This window comes from Dermacentor andersoni, chromosome 5 (genome assembly GCF_023375885.2).
Source record: "Dermacentor andersoni chromosome 5, qqDerAnde1_hic_scaffold, whole genome shotgun sequence".
NCBI classification, from domain to species: Eukaryota; Metazoa; Arthropoda; class Arachnida; order Ixodida; family Ixodidae; genus Dermacentor; species Dermacentor andersoni.
This window is the reverse complement of record NC_092818.1, coordinates 19,028,721-19,050,216: the sequence shown is the minus strand read 5'-3', so window position 1 is coordinate 19,050,216 and position 21,496 is coordinate 19,028,721. Positions and strand designations below refer to the sequence as shown.

Here is a 21,496-nt window from a genome sequence, read left to right as displayed (position 1 = left end):
GTGGTGAAGCCTTGGCCACATTCCGTTGCCATAGAGATGAATCCAAAACTGAAACTACGTTGCCGGATTCCGCGCGTTCCAGTGCCACCAAAGATGTGATATGCTGAGCCAGCCTTCCCGCGCGCTAAAGAAAACAAGATTATAAGCACGATGGACGAAGAAGTAAGCGCTAGAGTAATTAAGAAAACGCAAGACCTCTTGGGATCTGTGATAAAAAAGCCACCCCTGCAAGAAAAACTGCTCAAGAAACCGCCTTTCCGATTTCTGCATGACGTTATTCATAACGTAAGCATGCATGAACATACTTTCATATCGCCACTCTGCGCACACGGGCAACGTTAGGTAAATTGTTATTTGCTCACTTATACTGCAGGTCATCAAGGCAACAAATTTTTTAGATGGGTTGTACACCCAGGAAGAGCTTACGTCAGAAAATATTAAGGCAAGTTCGGAATCCCTTGCTTTCACATTGATGTGGTCTAAATAGTTCCCTTTCCACTGTTTCAGGACAAGGAAGGCAAAATAGCATTTTTACAGAAAGCTATTGATGCTGTGGGTAAGTTATGCGTGGCTTCTGGACATGCCAAATCAAATTTCTATATCAATTTATCAGGCAATATAAATATGGCTCTGAAATTAGTATATACCTGCTTTATCCATTCGTGCTTCATTATGTTACTTAAGCTCTAGTTTGTCTGATGTTGAACTCTGTATTAGGCATAGTAACTGGGACGGCGTTGCCTGTGCGACCATCAAAAATAGTCGCTGGACACGAACCAGACAAAACCAATGAGTTTCTTCAAGCACTTGCAAAGTCAGCAGCCAAAAAGGTAACCACATGAGGCGCAATAAGCTAGCAATTGAGGTTTTCGTTTGATTTATATTGGTTATTTATTTTTATGCGCAAAAATTTTAGGTGGACTCAAGTGAGGCTGTGAAGAAAGTGCTAGGCGGTGAAAAGCCTCCTGCACCAAGCAAACCTGAGAAGAAGGATACAAGCAAAAAGAAAGAGGTGAAAACACTCTTATTTTAATCAGACCAAAACTAAGCATTCATTTTAAGAAGAATTATACAACACATTATTTTATTTTCCAGGCAGCAAAGGTGCCAAAAAAGTCAGACAGTGAACGAAAATCAAGAAAAACGGCAGGTGAAGCTGACACAAGTAAAGAAAAGAAGTCAACATCCTCGGTGCACAAGGAAAAGGAAAAAAGCTCTTCTAGCAGCAGGCCATCTAAATCGGGCAAGACAAGAAGCTCAGGGGAACACAGATCAAAATCTAGAGAGCCTGATACACGTAAGCTGGCAGAAGCTGTTCCAGAGGACAATGCTGCGCACCAGACCGGCGATGAAAGACCTAAAACTAGCTCACGGAAGAAATCATCGAAGGAGGTAAAAGAGCCTACAGATGCTGCTCCGTCGGAACTGCCCAATGGAGTTTCTAAACTTGAACAGGTGTGATACTTCTATTCATTTCCAATGGACACACTCTCTTTCAATGTGAAATGAACATGTGGGAAAGCCTTTCTCCATGCGCATGTTTCAGGATCAAGTAGTCGCAAAGGCAGATAAGACGGACCTTCTTCTACAAGCAACCAATGTAAGCTGCTGCTGTTTAAAATTAATTGCTTCCTGCTATGAATTTATTTCACTTCCTGCATCTAGCTACAGAACTATATAAACATTGTATATCTTGGTACTGCAATTGTATATTATAACTGGACAAACTGATCACTGATATAACAAAGCAAATCTAAAATGCTTTCTGCTGATGAGTGTGCAAAGAATACGTACGCTTATAATGAATACCAGATATAACAAAGGTATTTTCGTGTTTGATGTGACATCCTTATAACTAGGGTTCAGTGCTTTTGGTTTTCATTTTCCCAGAATTCAGCTTACTTGGTTTTTATTTACACCATGAACTGTGTTTTTCTTTTTCAGTGAATATAATTTTCCAATTGAACTACCAAATCTAACATATAATTTTTTGCATTGGTTGCAAGTTTTTTTAATTGAATATGTTTCACAAATTTTCTTCATCCTGAAACCTGCTGTATAACTGCAAATCCTGCTCTTCAACAGTGTAGCTTTAGCAACAGACAGAACAAGTTTTGAAGAAGCAGTCAAGGGCAATGCCAAATGCCATATGAAAATGTGACTATATGCAATTTGGTATTCGAGCACAAATAAAATGACAGTTTATTTGTGACATTATGCTGGTAAAGAGCACCACCAAATAATAATACAAAAAGATTCAAGGGGCACTTTATCCGTAAGTGGATGAATGCAAAAGCATTAAGACCGCTGTGCATCATGCCACAATGCAAGGTCATGGGTTTGATTCCCAAAGAAGGCCATCTGTTCAAGTGTCTTAATTAACTACATCTTAATTAGCTGTGCCTTAATTATTTTAACCTTAATTAACACCAAAGGTCAAGGGTTCAATTACTTTTTGGGCAATTGGTGGTCGTCATGCCAGCGCTGACAACTCATGAGCCATATAATTTATTTATTTATTATTTTATTTTCAAATACTGCAGCCCTATTCAGGGCTATTGCTGGAGTAGAGTACAACAATGCGCAAGAAAGAGAAAAAAAGGCAGTTGAACATAACAGATAAAAAAAAAGGAACAGCAATCTTATCACACTAGTGCTTCTACAAAATTAGACTGCCAATTCACGAACAGAACCGGGCCACTCGTTCCAACAGTCGACAACTCTCGGGAAACAACTGTGTTTGAATGTGTTAGTGCGCGCAAAGAAAGGCTTTAGGTTGAGGGTGTGACAAAGTCTAGCTGGAAGAGCACTGGCATACGAGATGTAATCATCAGCGGATAGTCGACAACATGAGTGAATAATTGAATGTAATAGCTTCATGGAATCTATATGCTGCCTTGTGCATAGAAGAGATTAAGTCAAGGAAATAATTGCGGATGAGGGCGGGAAATCACGATTGTAGTGATGACAAATGAAACGAACAGCCTTCCTTTGCACCGATTCAACTTCGTTAATGTCGCAAACTTCATACGGGTTCCAGATGCATGAAGCGTATTCTAATACAGGATGAATGAGTGTTTTATACATTAGTAATTTAGTGTGTTTTGGTGACTTAGATAATGTTCGTCTCAAATAACCTAATTTTCTTAGTGCTATAGATGTAATGCGATGAATATATGCTAGGACCACTGCATGTTGTGCATGAATATAACTCCAAGGTATTTGTACACCTGTGCCCGGGGAAGTATTGTGTTATTGAAAGCGTACACATGCTGTGAAGGAAAATGGCTGTTTGTAAATGACACGACTACATTTTTTTACACGTTAATGCACATCTGCCAGTCTGTACACCAGGTGCAATATCTGTTGAAGGAATCCTGAAGTAAGGCGTGATAACTAGGAGAAAAAAATTACCTGGTATAGCAAGCAGTCGTCGGCATAAAGATGGACTTTTGACTTAATAATAATGCATTAAAAATATTGGAACTTAGATACAACTCTGCATTACCATCAGTGAACTTGTCCAGTTCATCCATGGCCACAGTGCAAAAGACTGCAAGAACCTAGGCCAAAGGCCTCTCCCCCTTCTAAGTTTCTCAACTTTTTTGCAGCAACAGGCAAAATGGACAAAAGAAAAAAATATTGTAATGATACATCTTGGGTGACAGGCTGACATGTGACGTCAGGCTCCTTGTATTGGAGTGCATACAGGCTTGCACTGACCTTATTGCTGTGTTACATTTCTGGCAAATTTGCTTTCACTGAATCTTTTAGATGAAAACTGAGTTCTGGAAAAAAGAACTCGGTAAAAAGATGTTGTGTACATTTGTGTGGTTTAAAGTGAGAACACTGAACCCTAGTAACAACAACGTTTAACTGTGTCAAGAAACTTTGCACAGAAGTGACGTACTTGTATCCGATGCTGCCTGTACAGGTGCTTCAGTCGACAAGCAATGGCAGTGAATTTGCACAATGCCCATTCATAAAAAGAAAAGCAAGAACAAAAAAAAAGCTGTTACCACTCATGGTCACTGGATATTTTCCTAATATTTTACAGCACCACATTCAAGAGGATGAAGTTGAAGTCAAACGTCCACGCAGTATGAAACGGTCATCTCACAAGGAGCAAATTCCTGAAAGCAGTAGTGATGGACAACAGGATAAGCTACCTACGTGTAAGAGAAACTAAGAAGCACCGCTTGATGCCAGCTGACAGAAGTTTAAGAATGCTATGGCATTTTTTTTTTTTTTTCAGCAAACAGCCATGAAGTGACATTAGAAACAGACAACTTAATGGCTCCTCCTGAGCCCGAGAACAACACTATGCAGGAAGGCGAAAGACCAATGTCTCGGTGAGCAATTTGTCACTTTACTGTGTAACATGTATAGTAAATTGTTATTTCCAAGTTGAGATGTGAATTTGAATGGACTTAGTGTAGTCTGCCGATTGTTATCAGTTTAGGTTCCTATTTTCGTGGTTGTTACAGTTGTTGTTGCTTGTTTGTTTACCTTGACTTATGCAATAATTATCAATTATTTGTTGTACTTGTCCAGCACCCTTACAATGTACTCATCCTTATTTCATCTCTCTTTGTATCCTGCTGATTGAAATTCCTGTCTTGCAGGAATTGCAAAGAATTCTCGCAATTCCTGACAAGAATTCCTCCTAGAAGCAGGCAGTCTTCTTCACAGGCAGTTCTTTTTTCTATGTTCCCAACTTGTAATAACAATGTTCAAATGAAGTGTATGTATAATTTCACTTGAATCAACTTCAAGGGACATTGACAGTTGAACATATGTCACCTGAAATATCATTTGTCTAACAGGCATCCTTAAGTCAGAACCATCAAAACAGACTCAAAATGTGTAGAATTAGTTCACAGAACACAATTATAGCTGCCAATTTTCACTTTCTGATTCCACTTCAAAAATTTGACATTTAGTAGTATCAGCTTTTGTAGCTACAAAAGGGAGAAGCTTCTTCTCGCACAAAGGCTATTTATTCTGTAGATAGCTGGCTACAAGTGTAATAAAGAAAGCTTCCACAAATGTTAATGACCAAATGTCAGTAAAGACTGGTTTAGTCTAGATGTCGTCACTTCTTAGAAAAGAAATTACCAATCATCTAGCACACGTTAAATTTGCACAAGGGAAGTGACTGGAAGTCAGGATTATAACCTCAGTTAAATTCAAGACCAGAATGCTTTTTTCCAGAGACCTCTATCCGTAGCTATTCTGTGTGAATCACACACCACCTTGTATTCGCAAATTTCTTTATCTTTTATTCATATTTTCTGCCACCCACGATTATGTTTCTCTTCCTCTTAACTCATTATGTCACTTTAAGAAAGCAGCAGTTACACATTACGTTTTATTCATTTATTCATTCAAGATGACATCAATGACGTGCACACTCGTTATGAGAAAAATTATATGCATTCAGTGGTGTTTTGTCTCGGAACAAACACAATCAGTACATAAAACAATTGTAATTGTTGCAAATTAAGTTTAGAATGCCACTTTTGCACTATTAGCAAAGTTTCAAAAGACATAGATATGAACTCTGGCTAACTGCACCGACAACACAACCAGAGAATTAGTTCCATTACCTTGCTGTTCATCGAAAAACAATATATATATATATATATCTAAAGCTGTCTTTGTGAAATCATAATTCAGTTACATGTCTGCTATACTTATTCTATGCTATCCTAGACATGGTTTCATTTAGTGCATAATGATTCTTGTTATAGAATACCAAGGTATTCAGATGTGTAAAAAAAGGTTTAGCTTTTTCTTCTTCCTTTGGCGTCATTGCATAACGGGTAGCGCATTACATGATGTGGCCAGCTTCACTGCCTGCACATAATCTGGTCTTATTTATCTATAATTCATACAGCAAGTATTGTTTTTCTCTTGAATATTATGCCTCTCATGAGACTGCGAACTACAATCCATTGCTTCCTTTCCAGCTTCCCTTTTTCTAGCCCTAACGTTGTAACCAGCTAAGTCGATCAGTACTGGCAGAATACAGTCGAACGTCGACACCAATATACATTTGTTATATCCCATATCGTTAAAGACATACTATATGTGTTACACGTAATATCAGTGAGAAACTTTTCATATTGACTTTGTTACATTAAATACTTCGCTATATCCATGTTTATTATGTGGAAGGCTCGATTAACAACCTGGAGTGTTAATGCAACTGTAATATGTTGCATCAAATAAAGATGTATGCTTATTAGAAATTATTCCTTTACATTTGATAATAACTTTCACTGCTGCCTCTTGTAGAATTGAACAAAAAACATTTTTTTTAAAGGTCTAGAATGTCTAGCTAGAAAATCCAGTTCCACCTGACAGGCGAGGCATTTTTTTGCGATAGCAAATTATTAGACAGCAATGTGAAGTTAGGTTGGCTGTTTTATCAGCTGCGTAAAGTGCTGTAAACATTCGCGTATTATATCTAAATTAACAAGCATGTTGTCACGCATGCACAGGCAAACATGAACACATCTCACTCGATAGCTGCAGATACTCGCTGTCAGAATGCTGACAGGATGAAGAGCAGCAGCAGCGGTGAGCAAATTCTCCTCCGAGCCGCCTCTCACTTCACTGCAAACTAGGTGCGCGAGAACGCAGCGCACATGAAACCTTGTGGTCAGTCTACCAGCTGAGCTAACCAGCAGGCTAGCAGATCGCAGTGCGAAGGCGAAGTTCTCTTACCATATGGGTTTTCTTTGTAGCTTTGTGCTACATTCACGTGGATGACAATTTTTCCCTTTCGTGACACTTCCTCCACCTTGTGGGATTCCACGGATCTCTCAGAGAAGTTTAGCAGTGTTTCAGAATGGCACATTCATTTTATAATCACGCAGGCATCAGCGTCACAGCTTGAGACATTTTGTGCCATACCAGCATGCAGAAACAGGCACTTCTGAACAGTAGGCACTTTAAGAAATTGTTAGAAACGACACGTGTCTTGAATGGTTATTATCGTGCTAGGAGGCAAGTAGGCAGGCATTCGCACATTATTTGTGCCATCCTAGCAGTCACTAAACAAAATCTGTTTGTGTGCTGAAAAACTGTTACTGACAGCCTTGTATCTCCAGCAAAACTCGTCAACTATCACAGGGTACCCTACAATGGACCTACTCCTAGGTCCTACAATGACTACCATGACTTAACTTAGGTCTTGTGAAAGTTAAGCCGCATCAACCAATCATATCTCACAAATGCTATTATAACTAGGTAACTAGTAAGTATCGTGAATATGAAGCCCACAGTATTCTAATTATGGCTCTAGTTGATATTTTGGTTAAGATCAAGAAGACAATGTGGAATTGAACCGGTAATGTAATGTACATGGCGGGCTATTCGAGTTACAGAATGGGCACCAAGTAAAGGGAGACAGAGGGAGATTGATCGAGGTAGGAAGTTTTCAAGCATAAGATGGAGCCAGCTGGCACAGCCAAACAAAAAACAAACGTTTGTTGCCACAGATGCACAGGCTACATTTGCCACACAAAGTAGCTAGAGGAACTGCTTCACTGCATTGCACAGGCACTGGAAAGGCTAATGATCTTCTTGTGTTTTGTATTGAAAGAGCAGACGTACCAATTATGTGGATTACATTTAAAGTTGCTGCAAGAATGTCGACATTGCAAATTTTTGCTTATTATATAATAAAAGTTTCTTGCTTCTAACTTATGCATTACAAAAATTAGTTTTCTACAGTTTATAAAGCTGCATTATATACTATGCTATGTGTTGTCTATGGCGACACAAATGTTTTTTTAGACCCGTGCATAATAATAATTTTCCTGTAGTAATGAAGGAGTTCATAGTTTGAAGGCAGTCATTGTTCAAACACCCCATATATGAAGTAAGCCATGAAGAATATGTCAGCAGGAATTCTGCATCTACAAAATATGAGCACTCGTCCAAACTCCATTTGAATTGAAGCGATTCACTAATTGTGGCAAAGTTCATTCAAACTTTTCCTTACTTTATCCTACTAGGTCCACATTGAGGTCGTCACGGCCTAGGAGTTCCAGACCAGCGGCACCAAGGATTCGAAAGAGGGAGAATTCAGCCGATACCACTCCTGCCGCCAGGTACGTACCACACTTTGTCCTGTGTCACTGAGCTTTTTTTTGTGTGTCTCTTCCTGCTTTTTTTCTGCAACAGCTATCACTGACACCTTTGCCAGGCGGAAGCGCCAATCTTCTCACCACTAGCACCGACCCTGTACCTTTATCCTACTCTGTTTTTCTTAAGTCTGTTTCCTCATTGTGCTAATATACTTTCCTTGTTCTCACCATCACAGTTTAATTCACTTAAGTTGATAATGAGCCTTTAATAAGCAAGCACCTTTTGTTATAAAACGTGCATATTGACAGACCCGCTACAAAATTTAAGCACACTATTGACGGCAAGCAGACTGTGGCACAGGAATTAACCTGCATGGTGAGAAATTGTTGCGCATTGGCTTTTGCTTTTATTAAAAGAACTTGTGCACTAAACAATCATGAGCTTAATTACTCATTTACATCAAGATAGCACAAGTGTATGTGGCACATTTAAACAGGTGTTTAATTTTAGGCACTTATAGTAGTATATGTATTTATACACAATTACCTCGGTACCCATAAATGCACTGTGCATGCTTTATATGGTGCACATTAGTTTGTCTATACACACATGTACGGATACTGACATATTTAATGTGCGCATTATTATTATTTGTTTATTGGGCACACAAGATGTCATTTCCACACTGGTTTTCCATGCGTAAAACCTTTCAGGCAATCTAGATAAATAAATAAGTAAATAAATATGTCTCAGATCAACAGAGGAAAGAACACACACCACAGCACTTTGTTGGGTGCATTCTTTCATCTGTCCGTCCTTGTTTCCTGCGCTGTTTTACCATTGGTGCAACTAAATGGATTAAAACGAACAAGTTCACTACATTTATTAGTGTCACAAGCTAGGCGTTTGGGGAAGTTGAATGATTCTTCTGAATGCCTGTACTTTGAGCTGTGCACATCACAATGATTACATCATTATCACATTCCTCAGTGGCTAGTTAATGTGACATTCAACAAGTGAGTATTACTTGATAATGTCACGTAAACATATTCGATGTTGGTAAGAATGATATTGCTGAAGAAGCAGACCGAAACATTGTAAACTACCTGTGTGCACTGCCTTGTGTACCGCTCTTTCAGCACGGCATTGTCATGTATGCAAGATATGAATGAGACAGGCATCAGAATGGCATAGGGTGTAGAGTAACAAGAAAGTTAAATAGAGTTGCACTTACAGTAACACTTGACAGATTGCGAAATGGCTCAACTAAAATAGCATGTTTTTGGGGTAGTTTCATTGCAAAGGCAAATTCCGTAAAATGCACCTTCTTACATGTTAACACAAAGCAGCACCTTCGGAGCTCTTACCTAAATCGATAAGAATGGAGAAATCATTTTGCTTGGCATTAACTGAACTGATTTGGACAAAGTTAATTGCATTTAAAAGCAAAAACTAGGCACTAGCAACTGCTGCAGGAAGCACATTCTTTACTCAAGCCTTTATCTTTTTTTTTAAACCAAGATTAACGTAAAAGAAATAAAGCATCAAGTTTACAAGTTTGTAATTCATATAATACCACAGAGTGGACTGCATAAATCAGTATGTCCAAAGTTCTCTGAATTATTGCACTATGGTTCTAGGCACAGGACTTTTGCAAAACTTTTATGATTACGCTATGGTTTCATATAAGCTGTGAACAGACATATCTTATTTATTTATTTGAGATGCTCAAATAGCAATAGTTTAGGTAATTAAAATACCTGCTTTTAGTGCACATTCAAAAAATTGTCAAACTGTCAAATTGGGTGTCAAAAAAATTGGTGTTGGAATTTTTCTAAAATTTGCCAATTTGTTGTTAATTCTGGCAGGAAGCCAAGGCTTGTCAAAAACAGCTTTGCTGCAGCAATGTGCATGCAGTGGCTTTGGTCTATATTTTAACAATCACGTATTAAAAAATGTTTCTATTACAGGGCTCCAACCGCTAAGCCAGTTGAAAATGTGATTCTGGACACAAGTGATGACAAAAATGAAGATGACAAAGATGAGGAATTTGTGATTACCGAGGTGACAACGCAGCCTGTCCTTGTAAGCAAAATGTTTTTTGGAACAAATGGTATGCCCTTGTCCTGTTTCACCTTTGGCTGGCTTGAAGCCAAGAGTGCGGAAGAAACTCAAATACAGTAAAACCTGCTATAACAAGACTGAATCTTACAAGTAGATATGTCTGCTACATTTGTAGTTCGTCATAAGTATATCTTCATTACACATAGCTACATAGGTACATTGATAGCATACAGATAGCAACGAAAACATTTTTTAGATTTACTTCATTATATGACAAATCAGTCCCATAAAATGGAGGAAGAATTATGAAAAGGAAGTTATAAAAAAAGCATATCTGAGAGACCTGTATGTTTTTTTTTTTTTTTCGTAGATTCATGCTACAGTTGAGTGGATGAAAAATTTATCCTTTACGTCATTATATTCAATAATTCATTATATTCATGTTCATATTACTGAGCTTCAACTGCATTAGCTTCCAGCTTGCTTAAAATACACTAAAGAGGAATATTAATAAAACTAGAATGAAACTATATTAGGAGGAAGCTTCAGCTCGGGGGCTCCAATCTAAATACATGGTAAAGGAGAAATATCTTTAAAAAAAAAAACTGCATCAAATATGATGAGGTTTATTGCATTTAAAAGAAAATGTTCAGCTCTAGTGGCTGTTAGACGCAGATTTTTATTTAAGTCTGATTTTTCAATAAACATTGTTGAAATTGCAAATTTTCAGAAAACAAAACTATCATGCTTACAACTCAGCAATGAAAAGTGATCAGAATTCAGTAAACTGCATCTAATAGTACATCTAAAGCAAAAAAAAAAAGAGATATGTATTATACATGGTTCCTAAACACACCAAGAGTATGTGAGCAGGATTTTCGCTAAACCACGTAAGATATGAATTATTATATCAAATGTGCCCACTTTGGATGTTTTAGCGGCTGCCGTTTACAGAACTGCAACATCTGTTCTGAGTGCAGAGTTATGGAGTTTTAAACTTTGTGCTTCTATATTTTTCAAGCTTACCAATTTTGGGCAATTTCTACAAAAAAAATTTCTGCTCCTAAATATAAATTTCTCTTCCAACAGTCACTAGAATTCCACTTTTTTTTCAAATGCGAGAGAAACAAGTTTAATCAAAATCGGTCTAGGGGTTATCTCAGAAAAGCATTCTGCATTTGGCATGTATTTGAACAGGCTGCATTGGTGTTGGTCCCGAGCTAAAGCTGCCACTTAAGTTGTACCAGTAAATTACCTTTCCTCAAAAAGAAATGGTCATTATTTCGACTATGAAACAAGGCTTGGTAAGTCAAGTCCAGGAGAGACAGAAAATTGAGCACAGCGAGCAATGTTGCCGACAGTTGCTGCACCAGCTTTCCACGACACTGTGAATTTTGACAGCACCTACTTGGGCTTAGTTAGACGTTTATCAATAAAGGATGACCTCACTGGATTTCTAAGTAAACCAGGGAATGAACCTATAGCAAGTTTTAAGGGATTTTCCAGCTCTAACAAAATGGCCGAAGTATGAGATAATATTCTGCGATTTGTCATATCACTCTGATGTGCTAGCACTAAGGCTTTGATGCAAAATGTAAAATAGAACAATATTTGTCGTTTATTTTCTTCAGCTATCTATGTCCAGTACTTTGGATTATCAACCAAAGCACAATCAAACTTTGTTATAACGTAGTCACATCTTACGCAAAAATATCTTCGTTATATTCTATATAATTATAATTTCATTACATAATATTCATTACATGCCAATCAATGAAAAACATTTTATATTTACTTTATATCATATAATTCATTGTATCTATACTTCTATGTTTTACATGCTTGTTATATTGAGGTGCGACTGTATTAGGGTCATGCTTGTGTCCTTTGCTGAAGCCTAATCAAAGATGAATTGGGACAGAGCAGAGAGTAAACGTATTGCAATGGCTGACACTTATGCAGGCTAATCTGAACACTCCAGAGACAGAACAGCTTCCAGAATCCGAGCAAGGTAAGTCCACCAATTCACATTAGTTTTGGCAAAGCTGCAAGGCTGGTACTTGGCAAACTTTCTTATTAATGCTTGGTGGTTAATAGAAATTACACAAATCCCAGCATGTAACCTCTGAGATCTTTAGCGCACTACAAAGACCGCCTATTAAAAGAGGTAATGCCCAGAAGCCGTATTGATATTTAACGTCCCGGATATCCGTGCAATTTCAGGCAAGATGCAATGGTGCTGTTTCCTCCAGTTTCGGTCTCTGAAATGCCTGTTTCTGAGATGTGGTTTTCCAATTATGATTCCTTGGGCTATTGTTAATGAAATACTCGCAGCTGCCACAGTCAGCACAACCTACATTTTTATATTGAAGTAAGGCAACACAAGATAAGTGTCAAAGCATGTTGTCAAGCAGAGTAATATCTTGGTGCCAGGGCTAGTTGGTTGATCTTCAGAACTATAATCAAACAGCGCGACTGATTCACTGTGCCCCTCATAGTTTTCAAAAAGAAGGTGAAGGTGTTACAAGCATAATCTGTGGATGTCTTAGCCCCTTGATGTGAACTTCGACATCAAGGGGATAGGAATATCCACTTTCTCAGTGTAGAAATTGTGTTGTCTGATAATCATGTCTGCCGATATTACCAACCCAGAGCTAATAAGCCTCTTTTGTTGTACAGTTCTGCTCATTCCAAGCTTATTAAAAGGAGCATAGTGAAAATGTGTTTGAGTAATGCACTTAAGAAGTCCTGCCCTCATTTAATGTCTTCCAGTTTTCAGCAACAGTTAATGCATTTGAGTGAGGCTGCACTACGAGTGTTCAGAGCAATGCAGTCAGGAGAGGCTGGCTTCTTGATGTCAGCTAGCGTAGGGTCGATTAAAAAGAAAATGTCCGCCATAATTCCATACATCCGCCGCCTATCACATAACCTGAAGAAGATAGGATTACGGGGAAAGGTTGACATAGCATTCTTGGCTCTGAACAAGCTTATGAGCTTATGTTCAAAAACAAGACCATACAGTACAACAAAGGACGTCTGCAAAAAGAAGCAGGGAAAGAAGTACGTCAACTGTAGGACCTGTGTCGTCTACACAGTTCTGTTGCCCTATGGAAAGAGTTATGTCGGGCAAACTGGCAGATGCATTAATGAGAGCCTTACGGAGCACTCCAATAAGGTTAGCAAGCTTTCCCCAGATGGCTTTCTCGCAATTCATTGTCATAAGTGCAGATGTGTTCCCCGATTTAAAGATAGAGTTATCTGGAGAGGCAAATGCAAATTAACTCGTCTTATCATTGAAAGTGCTCACATTGAAGAGTTTGACGAAAGCTGTGTGAGCAAATTGTCGATGTGACTATCAAAGAAGGAATGCGTCAAGCATAATATATTTTGTTTAGTCTGCAATTGTGTTATACTATCATGTGTCTCTGTTAGCTTGTCAGTAGACGCTTACTGTGAAAAAGTGAGGGTAAAAAGTGGCGCCCATCCTGGAAACAAAACTGTTGTTGGAAGTTAGCACCTGTGTGTGTCTCTGCTCTTCTTCTACGTCCTTGTGTTATTTGCGCTACATGACAAATTTGCAAAATTATTGCACCAACAAGCCCGAATACAGTAGAACAGCGTTCATACATTTTTGGGAAAAAAAATTTGAGGAATACGTTCCAACCGGAAAAACGTACGATCCGAAGTAACTAAAATATTTGACAGAGTCAACTTTTGTTGCCATTTACGTAATAGAAGCGTTGCGCGGATCGTTGCGGCACGAGGCGCGTTTCGTTGTTTTCCCATCGCGTCGTAGTGTCATCGGAGGCCGCCGAAGCGAAACAAGATGCGCACATCGCACCGCCTGCAGCAGGGAATGGTGTCGTGTTTGGATTATCGCCTACTAAAGGCATGCAGCACGCTACCAATGGCATCACATGCTGAAGATGCTTATCCCAGTAGGTTTGGCGGCGATAGCTGTGAATGCAGCGTGCGACGACCCGGGCAGAGATTTGCTGGTACCGGAATAAAAAACTGTGTGCGCTGTCATTTTCACGTGAGACGGGCGGCTATATGCCGTCGTCAATTGCACGCGCTTCGCGCCCTTTCTCGTTCACATGGGATCTAGCAGCCTGAAAACTTATATGATCAGTATGCAGCAGAGAACAGCGGTGCGTTTCGATTATCGCCTCTTAAAAGCATGCGCAGCGCTTCCGACTGCACCAGCTGTGAAAAAGACAGGCGAAGATGCTTATCGCAATAGGATTGGCAGTGATAGCCATGAATGCCGCGTGCGACGACCCCGGAGAGAATTTGCTGGTACCGAAATGAGAAACTGACTTCGCTCCCACGTTTTCACGTGAGATGGGTGAGCGAGTATTGCGGTGAAGCTGCCGCGGCAGGCAATCGTATACCAGTCATCATCATCATCATCATCATCAGCCTGATTACGCCCACTGCAGGGCAAAGGCCTCTCCCATACTTCTCCAACTACCCCGGTCATGTACTAATTGTGGCCATGTTGACCCTCCAAACTTCCTAATCTCATCTGCCCACCTAACTTTCTGTCGCCCCCTGCTACGCTTCCCTTCCCTCGGAATCCAGTCCGTAACCCTTAATGACCATCGGTTATCTTCCCTCCTCATTACATGTCCTGCCCATGCCCATTTCTTTTTCTTGATTTCAACTAAGATGTCATTAACGCGCGTTTGTTCCCTCACCCAATCTGCTCTTTTCTTATCCCTTAACGTTACACCTATCATTTTTCTTTCCATAGCTCGTTGCGTCGTCCTCAATTTAAGTAGAACCCTTTTCGTAAGCCTCCAGGTTTCTGCCCCGTACGTGAGTACTGGTAAGACACAGCTGTTATACACTTTTCTCTTGAGGGATAATGGCAACCTGCTGTTCATGATCTGCGAATGCCTGCCAAACGCACCCCAGCCCATTCTTATTCTTCTGATTATTTCACTCTCATGATCTGGATCAGCAGTCACTATCTGTCCTAAGTAGATGTATTCTCTTACCACTTCCAGTGCCTCGCTACCTATCGTAAACTGCTGTTCCCTTCCGAGACTGTTAAACATTACTTTAGTTTTCTGCAGATTCATTTTTAGTCCGTATACCAGTCGCGCGCGCATTTTGTTTTCATGGGATGTAGCGGCCGGAAAACGCATCATACGATTGCAGTTTGGAGACGTACTGAACGCTGGTGCCGAAAGATAGTGTTTTCGGGAAACGTATGAACTGGTAAAAAATGAGCATGACTCTTTTGAGTTATTTTTTGTGTTTTCGATTGCGGACGTTGGACGTATCAACGAGTTTCTACTGCATTTACATTGATACAAGGAAAGACAGAGACACAAATACCACAGAACAAGCGCTGTACTGTGGTATTTCTCTCTCTGTCCTTGTAAGTCGCACTGTCCGAGTATAGTCAAGCAGAGGTCTCCGGCGCGCAAGCAGGATCTTGGTTTGAGGTAACTAATGATTCAGTCTAAGTTATTTAAATTACCTAGTGGCGCAAAAACACAGCGAACAGTACATGAACCTTGCTGTATTTGTTCATGTTCCAATATTTTTCCCCTACTGAACGTAACTTGCAAGGTTGCTCTGTACAATACTGCGCGACCTTAAGTCCGATATAGTATTAGCAAGTTAAAGATAATGTTTGGTTTAGACGTTTGCCGTGCTGTGAAAACAATTTGGTGGCATGTCGCTCCAAGACGTTCCAGTCGCACTAAGACACCACATTTCCCACTTGTGCCGGAAATGCCTTAGGTGCCCCAGTAGAGACGAAACCTTTTACAAAGCATTTGTATTTGACATGAAAATACCTTCATTATATTCAATGTTCATTATTAGCATATATTTGTTACACACTAATAATGATGAGAAAAATTTTATATTTGTTATATCCAATAATTCGATGTGTTCATTGTATTGAGGTTTGATTGATGGAATGGCCTCGGTATTTTGGCAACTACTTATTCCCGAACTTGATGTCAACTAGCCTACTTGCGAGCATTAAATGATAGTAATGCTCTCGGAGGCCACTGTGACAGACAGCACGCTCTCTGTTGCTTTCAGGAAGCCTGGTAAAGCAAATTCTCGAAGCAAAGAAAGAGTTGGAACAAGGAAGCCAGCGGCCGTCTACAGGCTTTCCAACAGCAGAATCTGTAAGTGCACACCTTTAAAGGGACACTACTGGCAAATACTGAGCCATGCTGGAGAGATAGATTGGTGCCTTAAGGTGTCCACCAAGGCCTTAGTATTGTCAAGAACAGAGCCCTCGTCTGCAAGAAAAAGCTAGGCCAGAACTCGGCTCCACTAACTGCAACATTAACTTTCGATGTTGCACGGAGGTTGAAATTGTGCTTAACTTTACGACAGAAGAATTAAACCTTTCCTAGGCTCGTTCCCATGACACTTTTACTTACCCAGTAAAGTTATACCGTCATAAGCGAGCCTTAAGTGGGGATTTTGCAAATGTCTTTTTGCAAAACTTTATGTTCTGTTCTTGAATATGACAGTCAGGCTCTCAAGTTTCGAAAACTTTACCCTTACCAAAATAGCCCCAATAAAAGAAAGTTACCTTGAAATTCATGATGTCACATTGGCATATCTGCTCTAAAAATTTGCCACGAAGTTCGAAAATGGCAAAGTTGGCCTTCATTCTCTCCACTAATTACCCACTGTTTTCCATCAAATGCACGAAAATAGTGTTTGTAAATAATACTTTAACACTTTAAACTTACTTGGTATTATCAGCGTCCTTTTAACTGTACTGTTCAAAATAAATTTAATACCCACCTCTTTCCCCTGTGAAGATTTCTTTGTGCCACAGAGTGGTGATATAGTAGTAGCTGCAGAGGATATAGCAGCTGTGCAGGTTACAGTGAGTAGGTGGCTGAGAAGCATTACAGCATGCCAGCCACGGCTGCTCTGAATTGTCAGAAGTCGGAAGACTGAGTGGCCTGCTCTAAAGGTCTACAGGGGAGGTATTCTGTAGGAGTCCACCTAGTGGACATGTCCATTTCGTCTGCTGTTGAAGTTCTGATTGGCTGGTAATGGGTGCGTGTCTGCAGCAACGAGGCATCACAGCCAATCAGCACTTCAGAAGCAAATGAAATGGATATGTCCAATAGGTGGACTCTTACAGAATATCTCCCCAGATCAATAGGCAGAGCTTGGAACAGCCACCATCAGACTTAACCTGAACGACGAAAATGCATCTGTGGCGGCTTGACTTCAGTTAACGAACACAGGGTGTAAAGAGAAACACCAAGCACTTAGGAAAGAAGGTGTGTTCTGGTTAAATATGATAGTGAGTGAACATGAGCGTTTTATATCTCACCCATATAGAAATTACCCCTGCCATCTGGCTCAAGACAGCATTAATTGGAGATTGCTAGCAGAAGCCTTCGTCCTGTAAAAGACAATAATAGACTTATGATGACGATGACTTTCCAAATCGGCAACATCAAGTGATGTTTTGTCACAGGTTATGCCTGGCATTGTTTCCAAAGCACAAGGGCAGGACAAAATGGACACGCTCCGACAGCACATCCAAGCAGTCAGCCGTGGAGCACTGCCACTGGGAAAGCTCCTGGACTTACTTTCCGAGGACTTGGACTCCATGAACATGGAGTTGAGTTCGTGGAAGGAGGAGCATGCCAAGAATCTGCAGGCTTACAGCTTCGAGCAAAGGTAGCACAGAAATTAAGGAACCAATAGTTTGATTGGACTTGAAAATCAGCGCAAGAACCATGGAGAGAAAAAAAGGCACAGCACAATAATGGTGTTTGACACCATGTATGGCTGAAAGCAGCAATCTCTCACCTGTCTGGCTAAAATGGAACACATTGCATTAATGGGTTAAAAAAAAAAAGTGAGATTGTGCAAGTGAAACAGCACACAGGACACATGTGCAGGATCACATGCAACCATTCCTGTATAAAATTAGTATTCCTTGTCAGGAGAAGCAAACGTCACCTCCATTATTGATGCCAACAATTTCAAGATTGAGTTGACCGAGTTCTGGTGAACCCAAGATCTTTAGTGTGAAGCCTAGCCTTCCATGCCTTTTTGTAAACTCTTGCTTCAGTGTTCGTGAGTGAAACCGTACAGTGAGGTTCTTGCCTGTGCCATTACTGGTGGGCAATATGGTGAGCAACTTCGATGTCCGTATCAGCGACAGGTAATTCAATTTTGGTTGACATAGTCTTAATAATTGCACCGCAATCCTCGACTTGTGTGCAGGGAACGCCCCTCTGTTGAGCATTATTTATTCTAGAGTACTGCTCCATGTCAGTCATTTTTCTGTTGAATGATTCGTTCTGTGTTTTAAGAACTTTGTTGATACTCCAGAGACCTCAATTTTCCACTGTTACTTCTATTTACTTCAGGTAATTATACCATGCTGTTCCTTAACTACTTACTCTTCTCTGTAATGTTATTACCTTGAGAATACTAAATGAAATTAAGTGAAAGATGCAGTCGCACGTGTTTTGAATGCCACTTGTCTGCAATAGTACACTTCAATGATTCCTGCTTTGTGTTACGTTTTCTCTTTTCTGGCCCTCCATACCTCACCAAAGTGTGGATTGTATCTGGATCTCCTAGGCCTCTTTCACATTGTATGGCTTTGCTTGCAAGTTTGGATTGTTCCATGCTGCAGGTGCAGCAAAAGTGCCATTGGCCTCTTTGTGCATGCAAGTTTTTAATGCTTGGAGGCACTGAACTTCGTGAACAAGAAACCAGTAATAACATACCTCATCAAAACACAGTGGCCCACCACTTTTTTTTTTCTATAATATGATCAGTTCATGCATGATGAAATTTTGCGAAAGTAGTTTTTTACTTGTTTGACTTAGTTTCAATGAAGTGGACTAAGTATGTCTTAATCAATGATACTAATCTTCCAATAGATGCTCACAAATGTCAAACTGCAGTTGCTGTAATTAAGGAATGTGAAGTGTCAATATTAGGACTGCACGTGATTACAGCTCTGAAAATTCATTACAAAATTCCCCATGTCAAAGAGGTCTTACGGCACAGCCGTGGGTTTCCACTTGTGCTATTTGGAACCAAGTTTATATGTCCATGCATCCTTTCAATAATGCAGCATAATAACTGCTCTACTCATACCCTTCTTCCTTTCAAATGTATTGAGTATATGACACGCATGTGGTTTGCGGTGAATTATGGTCAATTCATTTAGTTGTTCTGGAAAACCTGCCTGAACTATTGAGTGAGTGCTCAAATCCTACTCCTATTTTGAAAATTTAAACCTGCCAGAGTAATGGAACATGTTCTGGGCAGAATCACAATGCAACTTGTCCCCTTGCACAGCCAATATTGTTTTATCCGCCGTGGTGTGAAAAACTTTGTGAGGAACAGTGCTTTGTAAAGTATACTGCGGTCTTAAAGGGGCCCTAAACCACCCCTCGGGCTTGGTGAAAAAACAGTCCGCAGATGGCATTTGCCACTGTGAACATCTCGGCCAAATTTTGCAGTCGTGCATGGTGCGTGGATCTCACAAGTGAAACGGGAGGTCACCTTTCTATCAAACGCTGTCTTTTCAGTAGAAGCCTGCTGCTCACTCTTTTGTGCTTTATTTTGTAATATAGCAGATTTCCATATGTGGCTGCTCTTGGCCAATAGCTGACATCATTCAAGAAGGGGGTTTGTATCAGTGTGCTTCTTCTACTCTTACTGTGCATATTTATTGACACAGTTTAACAAACAGGCTGAAGTAAGCGAATCTGCTTTCGAACTTCAATAATTACGTACTTCCAAAAGAAGTTGATTGTTGTCTGCTCACTATCGTCTGTCTGTGTAGGAATTAAAGTTTGGCCACCCTGCTTATCCGTGTCCTAGCAGTCGGGTCTTGCTATTTCGACTAGTTTTGAATGCTCAGCTAGCCTCGAACCACGTGAAACTTAAAACACTTGCCAGCACATGCTCATCCCTGGGTGCTGCTCGTTAGACGCCTTCGCAGACTACGCTTCATAATGAGCTATTGATAGGGCTTCAAAATGCCAAGTTGGAAGTGGCTACTATTCGTCGGTCAAGCTGGTGCAGGACAAAGACGGTCTGCACCACGTAGCACATCCAGGCAGGAGCATACGAGCACGAGCGCGCACTCTAGCCCTGTCGTGCACAAAGCAAATGCTGCACTTACGTGTAGCTGCAGTCTGCTACGTCGCGTGGATACCATGGCCGCCACAGGGTGCCGTGACGAGTCCACTGGCTAAGCACAACTGCGTTTGGGCGCATCATAGGCAGCAAAATCAGAAATAGTGGCGTCTATGTTAACATCCAAAATCAAATTTGAACTGCGTGCCATGGTGACGTTCAGTAGGCGGAGCGTTGTGGGCGCACCCTGTTCCGCTGTAGCCTTTGCAGTGGAAAGCATTGAAGAAGTGGAATCATTGCAAACGGTATGTTTGATTGCCAATAATTCTGCTTCTGCTGAATGCCTTGAAGAAATTTTTTGCGGCAAGGTATATCTGAAATAGTCTCATTTAACTTCAAATGCATTTCTCGACTGATAAAAAGTGGTTCAGGGCCCCTTTAAACAAAACGAGGCAAGATTTAGTAAACACATGCTATCACTAGGCGATTGCTGAGCTGAGAAATTTCATTTTACTACTTACATTAGTTGCGTCTAACTCATTGTCTTCAAATGGTTATCTTGCAATTCTTGGTGGAAAAAGAGGTTCTTGTATAGAAGGCAGATTTACAATGACCAGTGGTGCGAACCTTGAAGTGCAATTAATAAAAACATTTCACACGCTTAAGCGCATGAATTTTCTCAGGTGACAGTTGTCTTATTGCTGCCGCACTTTACATTCTGTGCAAAGGTCTGCGTTGGCATTTCCATGTTCCTTGCACACATTAGGCTTCCTAATCCCAGTGTGTAATTGTGGTTATTCCTGGCAGTCATATACAAGGGCACACGGTGCAATTAGTCACCATTTAACTTTATTATGTCAGCTGAGCAGTGCGTCGTTTTTTCTTTTAAGGACAAAGTTGATTTTGAAATTGTCTGCCAGTGGACTAAGCAAAGCTGGTCATGTGTTGATCTTCTATTACAAGTGCAACGGACTCAATCCTGGAGCCTCTGCGACAGAACTTGGAAGAACTGGACCAGCGCATCAGTGATGAACTGGAAGAGATCTCGGCAACAAGAGCAGTCATCTTCAGCAATGCTGAACGGTTGGAGAAGATGCTGGCCGCCGCAAACCTTGGTCGCTAAACCTTTTAAATATTTGACTTTTTGGCGAGGCTTAGCCTTGCAGATGTTATTTCCCGAGTGAGAATGAGATAAATGCATTAATTCACGTGTTCA

The 21,496-nt window shown here is 40.3% G+C and overlaps 1 protein-coding gene across 1 annotated transcript; it reads left to right on the top strand.

The window, feature by feature from the left end:
- Positions 1 to 18: 18 nt before the first annotated feature.
- On the top strand, positions 19 to 21,496 carry IFT54 (intraflagellar transport 54). Its single transcript, XM_050177405.3, has 15 exons — positions 19 to 285; positions 374 to 442; positions 508 to 556; positions 718 to 830; positions 917 to 1,012; positions 1,096 to 1,455; positions 1,547 to 1,600; positions 4,058 to 4,175; positions 4,256 to 4,352; positions 8,028 to 8,123; positions 10,071 to 10,185; positions 12,127 to 12,175; positions 16,231 to 16,319; positions 17,645 to 17,850; positions 21,244 to 21,496. The coding sequence occupies exons 1-15, from the start codon at positions 151 to 153 to the stop codon at positions 21,401 to 21,403; spliced, it is 1,806 nt and encodes a 601-aa protein (XP_050033362.1). The 5' UTR covers positions 19 to 150; the 3' UTR covers positions 21,404 to 21,496.

Bases quoted from the DNA above. Each gene is read 5' to 3' on its own strand.
- IFT54 (XM_050177405.3), top strand. From the start codon at position 151: ATGGACGAAGAAGTAAGCGCTAGAGTAATTAAGAAAACGCAAGACCTC. The intron at 443-507 runs GCAAGTTCGGAA...CCACTGTTTCAG, and splicing joins TTACGTCAGAAAATATTAAG to GACAAGGAAGGCAAAATAGC. The intron at 10,186-12,126 runs GTAAGCAAAATG...ACACTTATGCAG, and splicing joins TGACAACGCAGCCTGTCCTT to GCTAATCTGAACACTCCAGA.